This window comes from Nanorana parkeri, unplaced genomic scaffold, assembly GCF_000935625.1.
Source record: "Nanorana parkeri isolate BGI_ZX_2015 unplaced genomic scaffold, ASM93562v1 scaffold52, whole genome shotgun sequence".
In the NCBI taxonomy this organism is placed as follows: domain Eukaryota; kingdom Metazoa; phylum Chordata; class Amphibia; order Anura; family Dicroglossidae; genus Nanorana; species Nanorana parkeri.
This window is the reverse complement of record NW_017306320.1, coordinates 289811-299154: the sequence shown is the minus strand read 5'-3', so window position 1 is coordinate 299154 and position 9344 is coordinate 289811. Positions and strand designations below refer to the sequence as shown.

The 9344-nt window shown below is 40.1% G+C and overlaps 1 protein-coding gene across 1 annotated transcript in view; it reads left to right on the top strand.

Moving 5' to 3' along the window:
* Positions 1 to 9344, top strand: part of ASTN1 (astrotactin 1) — a 436540-nt gene that overhangs the window by 379037 nt on the left and 48159 nt on the right. Inside the window, exon 15 of the mRNA XM_018575081.1 lies at positions 1582 to 1709. Within this exon, the coding sequence (XP_018430583.1) occupies positions 1582 to 1709 (128 nt within the window). The remainder of the gene's footprint in view (positions 1 to 1581; positions 1710 to 9344) is intronic.

The window sequence follows — 9344 nt, the reverse complement described above, 5'->3', positions numbered from 1 at the left end:
TATGTATATAATTATTCCGTAAACATAGTCTACTAGGATATCTTTCTAAAACACTAGAAATGAAGGTAGCCATGAATCAGCCCATGTCTATGACCAAATCTGAAGCATGTGGGCATCCAGTGAGGGTAAAAGTGTAAGTATAGCCAATACTTTAAAAAAAAATATGGATAGAGTAGGGACTAATTTAGGGAGAAATTAGAACCACTGTCAAGTTTGTATTGTTGCCTCTGTCCTCGTTTGGGAGATTCACCCTATCTGTCCTGGTGCCCACTGTCACAGATAAAAGAAATAATGGGAAATTTTACATTTATCAGCGGAACATTAAGTGAGAATACATTTTCCAATGGGGACACCTGTTCCAGTGACAACTGTCTAAGAGAAGATTTGCCCTCATTTTGTAGGTGTTTCCTCTCCCTTCCTGTTGCACCCACCAGACAGGACGTACAGGAAAAACTCACCAGTGGAATACAGACAGCAAAAATTAAACTGACAGGGGTCTTAAATCTCCCCAACTCTATTCAAAACTAAGTATATAGTTTTGTATAGACATACTGTACATTTTAAATGGGAGGACTAATTGTACCCACATGGGCAAATTATAGTGAATCATATTAACCCTACAGGGTTATTCACTAAAGTCTGAGGAGTTTGGAGAAGGCAGTAGAAGTGAACAATCTTGGCTAAAATAGTTGATTTGGAAAAATTCTCCAATTCAGCTCACTTTCCAGCTCAGCTATGTTGTCCTAGATTGTTCACTTCTCCTGCCTTCTCCAAATTCTTCACCCTTTTGTGAATAACCCGGATAGTGTTCCAAGGTAAACAAAAGATACCTCAATGATATCTGAACAGATATTATTATTATTATACAGGATGTATATAGCGCCAATAGTTTGCACAGCGCTTTACAATATAAGGAAGACATTACAGTCACAATACAATTTAAGACAAGATTGTAAGGAGGGCCCTGCCCGTGAGGGCTTACAATCTAAAAGGGAGGGGCAAGTGATACATGAGGCCGTAGCTGCGCGGGGATGATTGTTTGAGAAAGTGATTGTTCAGTTCAATATAGTTTTGGATCCTTTTATACACATGCCAGTTATCAACACATCAGAATGAGATTGCAACTCTAGTCATTCCCTGTTTTTAATTTTGGGTACAGCAGCGAAGAATTATAACTTTTCTAAGATTTTAATGTTGTCTGTAACTCTGTTGAGATCTCATTTTACTTTCTTTGATGGTGACCAATTGTTTGGTGGTTTGCAATTTTTATCAATATCAATCAACAGCATTTACCCAGCTTAGGGTCCCACTGCTTTACTCCATTTCCTGTCAGCATATTGTACCATCCAGACAGTTAAGAGTTTCAGTAAGAAAACAGTAATGGCAGCCTCCATATTCGCCCCAGTACTGGTCTCATTTAAATGATATATACCCCCATTTGCTATCTCTTATCACAGACATGTAGTTAGACTTTTGTACTGCACTTTGATTCTTTATGCTTCTGATTTGAAGAAAAAGAAACTTCATCAAGAGCCACCTCTAAAGGCAAACTACATGGCATTCATCTTTCTTCTGTTGCAGACAAAATAACTTTGCTCGCGGATTGGAGCATCAGCTGCCAGATGGTCTTCTTGTTACAACCGTACCATCAGAAACACAGTGTCACGAAGAGATATCTGAGCCTGTTCCCGACCCTGATTTTCTGACAGGTCAGTAAATCCATTTATTTACCCACTCACACCTGGTTCAATACAAGGCGGCGGAAAAGCCGATCAAGAGATGTCTAATAGATTTGGAAATTGCATGCTTAACGGTAGTGTGAAAGTCAGGTTGTCAATGGAGCGCGTGGATGCCAATTACCTTGGTGAAATGTGCTTTTTCAACACTGTGGTTGTGTTATTAACTAATTTCTGTTCCCATATTGAAATGTATTGTTTTATTGGTTGTGTTAAACCTGTATTATCACCCTTTAATGAGTTATCACATGTCAGTCTTAGCTGTTAATGTTTTTTTTTGTGGGTGGAAAGTCTGATAAACCATTAAAAGGTGATAATATTGAGTGTTAACACATAAGCTTCAGATCGATAAAACCACCTCTGGGTAGTGATGTCTCAGACAGGTTTTAAAAGGAAATGTTACATTTAAATAAGGCTTCATGAATTCTAATACAGCCAAAGCCGAATGGGTTTCTTCTCCAGTTCTAGGGAATACAGTCTTGTCATGTTATACAGCATGACAGGAGTAACAGGAGAGGAATGCTGTGATATAAAACAAAAACAGGAACTTCATTTGAAGTCTAGAATAAAGGGTTTGTCTTTTCCAATATTTTTGCAATACATGAAAATATTTTAATGTTGGAAATAAAACTTTATATTGATCTACATTTGATCCATGCATGAAATCAGGGGTAGGCAGCCTTAGCCACAGGCATGATTGCCAATGGCAGAGCCATGATGGGTTTGGCAGTTTTACCATTGTTTAAGTGCCAAGGTTGTCTACCCCTGCTGAAAGTAGATAAAAAACCCAAGGGAATGACATGTAGTTTATCATTTTAAACGCTTGTTATCATATTTTTATCCTTTGTTGCAACTCAGTGCTGCACAGTGCTACAACCACTTCCTATCTACATGCACTCCATTGATGGCTCCATGGCATTCCATATGGGTTTCCTGATGATGACAACAGTGGAACATGTGCAATGTGTGTTAAAATAACCATGGAAAGGCATGTGACAGGGTGACAACACAGGAGCTTAACTGGGAGATAGGTTGGAGCGTTGTTACCTTATACCAGGACATGACTGAACAAGGACAATTTAAAGCAATATTACTAACGGGGTGATTAATAAAAATCATATAGCGAACAGTTATGCAAATGAGATTCGCAGAGGATTATGACCACAAGGCAGGGCTGAGAAGCAAAGGAAATTCCATTGCTCCTTGGCTCCCCCTAGAGGCCATAAAGACTGTAAATCTCAACTGGAATTCTCTTAACACTTTAAAGCTGAACTCTAGGCAAATCTAACAGACAGAAGTTAATTCAGCTCCATAATCATTAACACTTGTATGTTGCACTTGAACCTGGATAAAACTAAGTACCTGAATTTGACCTGGTATCAGCCCCTACATAGCAGGGCTGGAATATTAGAAGTAGTAGCACAAGGAGCCAGTCAGTTCATGATGACAAGTATGCTGATAGGAAGAGAAACCAAAGTGACTCATCATTATACTGCTTCTCCTTTCCCTGTCCAGTCACAGGCTGGGGTGGGCCCAGGACAACCTGGTCTCACAAGAAGTGGATTGAATGATGTTGGCCATCACACTGAGGACATCTAATGGCAGAAAAAGATACTTAAAATTGCCAGATAAAAGCTGAAGATTCCAGAAAAATGTATTTTTTATCTTGTTATTTTTGGCTGAAGTTCTGCTTTAAAGCTTATTTAATTTTTTAATGACTGGGCTTACATACTTTACCCTTGTGCCTTCAGAAAAACACAAATATTTTATTAGGTCACATCCTCATAATATTTCTTTAACCTCTTGCCGTCCGCCCGTAGTAAAAAAACGGACGGACGGCACTGCAGCATCTGCGGGTTGCCGTCTCCAGACGGCAATTTTACAGCATCTCTGCTTTTTTTAAAAATGCATTTATGTAGAAGAAAATCAAAAATCCTTTGAAAATGTTAGGCCTATTGCAGGAACTGAAGGTTACTTGTGACATCCAGTTACTTTGTGCTTCTAATACAAACTGTCCACTAACCACAATGCAACTCCATCCAGCAGTGCCCCATCCCCATCCACACAATGCTGTAACTTGAAACAGGCAAACGTGCAGAAAACAGATTTTTGTCCTCTAGCAGTCATTAAGCAGTTCCTAGTTTATTAGCAGTATTTACTGGTTGGAATTCCCCCTTAGCTGAGGCAGACGTCTTGTCTACTGGCATTGTACAGTAGTGCTGTGATGGTGAATAGCTAAAAGATTCAGTCTGTGAAATCCCAGTTAAACAGTTCCAGCTCAGGACAATACTAATCAGCACAGTGACATTATTGAACCATTCCGCTTTTCTTAGACATCTTCTTATCCCACTCTAACATATGCTGCGTAGTCAGCTCTCCGATATTGTATGAACCCTGTCTAATTAGCAGCTTTCATAGATAAACGGGATCTGTCATTACTCTCCGCTCGCCTATCACGAGAGCTGTCCACAATTCTCCTTTTTTAGCTTACGCTGTAACCTTATACATGCACACACATAATCTTCCCTTTATGTAAATTGGTAACTTGACTTAAACAGATGAGGTTGACCTTTTGTTAATATGATAAAAAGGATAGCAAGGATGTTTTGACTCTGCCTGGGCTCCTGTCTCTATCTCACAAATACTGCAAGCTGCCTCTTTGCCAAATCCAGGCCAGTTTTTGTTTTTCCTTCTACAATTCATAATCAAAGAAAACGTGGCTGCATCCGGCGTTTTGCAAGCTTAGAATGTTGCCGGATTAGAATTTATGCTTTTGTGGACATGGCAGAACACACTCTCCACAGATAACGTTGGCCACTGTTCAAGACTGAAAATCCTTACAAGCTAATAGCAAAGAACATTGGGGGGAATTTATCATGGCAATCGCGAGTGTTTGAACTTGCACCGAATATATTTGATGCACTTTGCGCCAGAATGATGTTGCTAGTCTAATGTTGTTCATAAATGAGGTTTAATAAACTCCAGGAAAGAAGACGTGTAACTCCAGGCAAAAAGTTTAACTGTCGCTTCTTGAAGAAGTGGTCATGGGGACTTCTTAAGTTGCCATTGTTTTCTTGGATGATGCTCCAGTTTCAGACAGCCACAGAACAAGTGCGGACGAAAACAGGTGCAAAACAGGCACAAAACAAATGCAATTGGAAAAGTAGTGCAAGCTCAGGTCAAAACAGGTGCACATGTTAAAAGACAGATTTGCACATTAAAAAAAAATTATCTAAGAGTCTAAAACTGTCGCAATTGCTTTGATACATTTCCCCCATTGTCTTTAATAAAAGTTGTAAAAAATTATTTAATTGCACTTACTATTCCAATGTAGAAAACAGACTCATCAAAAAAAAAACTTGTCTCAACCACACCCCAGTAAATGCTCTCTGCTAAGTTGTTCCAACTCAACCCTCTGTAACTGGCTTGACAGAAGAGCTGCCGTAGTGATGGAACAGAGCCAGGCAAAGCCTAAAAGTTCATGTAACCCCCCGTAGAAGCATAAATACCCACTAAACATAGATGTGGAGCCAGCAGAGATAGGACTGTCACCAAATTATGGCCTGTAGATGGCAGAGGTAAAGAGATGGCTTTTCCTTGTATAGCTATTGTGGCTGCACATTTCTTTCCTGCTATGAACAGATATGTAGTCATCTGTAGAATAGCTTATGCACTCATGAGCACAATTTAGGGCCAGGTTAGGAGCATTAAAACAAGCAAATGTTCTGTGTATAAAATATGATTCTTACATAAGTGTGTTAGATAGGCCATCACAAAATGTTATGCCTATTCAATTAATTTTGCACATATGGAATAGGGGTTGAGCCCCTGCTATTATTATAGCCTCAGTGAATGCACAGACAGCAAAAACACCAGGCAAAAGTTTTTAACCTTCCTCAGGCTATCCAAATCTTTAAACCTATTTAATTTAAGTCCACCCAAAGATCATGTTTTTCCTTTTGCCTAATGTCACTTTGCTGCAATGGACATTTGTTCGTAACAAAATTTTGTACATATTACGAAATTAACAAAAAAATCATATTTCATCCGAATCCAGAAACAAATTGACTTTCAGACCCGAATACTGAAAAACGAAATAACAAAAAATCTGAATAAAAAAGAAACAAAACAATTTTTTGCTGGTGCACATGTCTAAAGGCCACCCCCAACTGTTTACCCAAGCAGATATCTCATAATTTTTCACCTTGTGATTGTGCACCTTGATTCAGAGCTCATTCAGAGCTCATGTCAAATGTGATAACAAATCTTTTATCCATTCCCCTTTAGATCATCTGGCTGCAAGTTCAAACCTTGAATGACACAATTGCCATTGCAGTAGTTATTTGCATTGCTAAGAAATACACAGTGTAGGGCCAGCCTAAAAAGAAAGCATCCCTTGACAGTTTTATTAATGCAGATTATGATTCATAAACTGTTTAGCAAGGAATGTGATTTCCTGTGATGACCTACCACTCAATAAAAGTCATTGGCTTCAGCCTGTAGATAAACTGTATTGTTAGCAGAAATCCATGGCAATGATAAATTTGTTTTTGCTATGTCTGCATTTCAGGAAGAGGATTTCCACATATAGCAAAATCTACTTTAGGAAGTGTTAATATTACAAGAGCAAGTTGGTACAAAAAGTTGAAAATTTGATTTTTTTAAAAGTAGTATTCTACCTTTCTGCTAAGTTTGCCACTGAAATGAAAAAATCATCAACTCTATAAACAGAATTTGTTACCTTTTTTTTCATATGCCTGTACAGGCTCTTAACTACCTGCTGTCTACTACAGCGGCTTCTTGAGGGCGGGTGGGCGTCTTTAGACGTCCTATCCCGTCCCGCTTGTGCCCGCCACTAGGCGGAGCGCACAAGCGGGAAACCGGCTTTGAATGTAAACAGCCAGCGATGGCTGTTTACATACAAGCTTTCGGGCTTCTGTAGAGACCTCCGATCGCTTGTAATAGCCTGTCGTGTGTGAGCCCCTCCGTCGCCGCCGCTGCTGGCGATCCCGGGCTCCGCTTGTTACCGGCGTGAGCCCGGGACCAGCACAGCAGCTCTGCAGCAGAGATCAAACAGAGCTCAGTACTCGAGCTCCGTTTGATCTCCTCTCCTCTTCTGAATGCAGGCTGTGATGTGTATTACATCACTTCCTGCATTCGGTGTCACTCTCCGGTACAGAAACCGGAGAGAACCTGGTGAAGCAGGTCTCTGCTTCATCAGCTTCTCTGGGGGTCCCTAGGTGACATTAGGGGTCTTAAGACCCCTGATGTCTCCATAAAGAGAACCTGTCACTGCAAATTGGCTATCACATAGGGAGCTTGCTTGCTCCCTATGTGATGGCAATAAAGTTCAGTGAGGTAAAAAAGGTTTAAAAAAATGTGTTACCAAAAAAAAAAAAAAAATTAAATCACATATCAAAGCAATAAAAAAAAATTAAAGTCCCCCGCCCCCACACGCAAACATGCATCAAGCCCGCCTACGTGCGAAAACGCCGATTACATCCATTGCGCCGCGCATGTTACATATCACCGCGAACGTCGGAGTGAGATCAATAAGTCTAGGGTCATCAATCACTGTTAACACTAATCTGATGAGCGGTAAAAGCTTTTAAAAGCGTTGGCTATGGTCAAATTTGAGTATGGTAGTTTTTTGCGATTTAACGGGTGCGCGCAATTTTAAAGCTTGACATGTTTGGTGTCTTTTTTCCCGACGTGACCCCGTCTTTTATATTTTAACAAAAAATTGGGTAATAATACATGTTTTTATAACATAACGTAGGGAGAACAGTTTTTTTTCAGAATTTTCGGTACTTTTTTTTTATTATGCAGTAAAAAAAAAAACCTGTAGTGGTGATTAAATACCACCAAAATAAAGCTCTATCTGTCCCAAAAAAATTGTATAAAATTCATTTTAGTAGAGCGTTGCATGACGGAATAATGTCAGTAAAAGTACTGCAGCGCTGAATACTGAAAAATGGCCTGGTCAGGAAGGGGGTATAAACACCCCGGTCAGCAAGTGGTTAAACAGTAACTCAATTTTTTCCTTAAAATTCAGCATTGGTAAATAAAAGAAGCAGCGTTTTTGATGCAATACTTACCTCCATACCCAGACTGACATGGGCCCACTTCCTGGTGTTCTGCCATTAGGAAGCTTAGGTTTAGAGTATTACTATATTAGATGGCACTAACATCAATATGTCTAGTGCAGCAGTACCACCCCTTGTCACTGCCAGAGGAGAACCCTGGCCTGTGACATCACTAGACCATGCAGAAGACCCTAAGGAAAAAGTTATGTATACATATAAAAAAAATACATTGGGCACAAGTAATGGGGAAAAGGGAAGGCGAGGAGGAGTGTTGATGAAGGAGGCTTTTGCTTTAGATTATCCACTGCGTCCAGGGCTGTAGTTACCATAATAGCAGTTGTGAGTCTGGGTCACTTGAAGAAGGACTAGAAGGGGAGGCAGCATGTATAATAAGTGTTTCCTTATCCTTTTCACTTTTTTGATCACGTCTGCACATTTGTGGCTACATTCAGCAATGTAACTGTAGGGGAAGGGGATGCAGGGGCAGTTGAGAAGAGTGGGAAGACTCACTATAGTTATCTATACCTATAGCGTCATTCTCTTGTTTGTTGGCCTGCCCAGGGAAACAGTAGCAAGGAAAATAAAGAAGACAGTCTTCTTTCTCCAATAGCACATTCTAGCACTAGTTTTTACTAAAACAGTCACATGCAATGGGTAGAGCTTGTGCAAAAAGGGATCATGAGTTAAGCGTGTCTAGGGCAGCAGAAGGTTTAAATATGGCCCCACCTGCACCCATGGGAGATTACCAAAAGTTGCTTGTAGGAAATAAGGGTAAACTCAGCTGTGTCCATGGAATGCCGCACTGTCTATGGAACTCTTTTGTAATGACTCTCAGCACATATATACAGAGCATCCTGTAGATACAGCTATGCCAGCAGCATTCTTTACTAAAAAGCACAATTGGAAAGTTTCAGTCAGTGGTACTGACATAATTAGAAACAGGCCAAGGTCAAACTTAAGAAAGAAAATGATCCACTTTATAGATCATTGGTTCGACCTCATCTGGAGTACGTGGTCCAGTTCTGGTCACCAGTTCTAAGAAAAGATGTCCTTGAGTTGGAAAAAGTCCAGCGGAGGGCAACCAAACTAATTAGGGGTATGGAGGACCAGAGCTACGAGACAAGGCTACTAAATTTAAACATGTTCACATTAGAGGTGAGGAGATTAAGGGGGGATATGATTTCCATGTACAAAATGTTCAATGGTGGTAGCAACATTAGCGATAAACTGTTTAAAATTAACTCTGTTACAAAAACTAGAGGCCATCACCTAAAATTGGTGGAAAAAAATTCCAGCACAAGGGGCGAAGGGGGTTCTTCACAGTAAGATCAGTTAGGGTCTGGAACTCACTGCCACAGGCGGTGATTTCAGCAAATAATGTGGAATTGTTCAAGAAACTTTTGGACGATTTCTTAAGGGACCGTAATATACAGGGGTACAGGTAATATACAGGGGTACAGGTAATATACAGGGGTACAGGTACTCCTAGAATGAGATCCTAATAGGTTGGACTTGATGGACT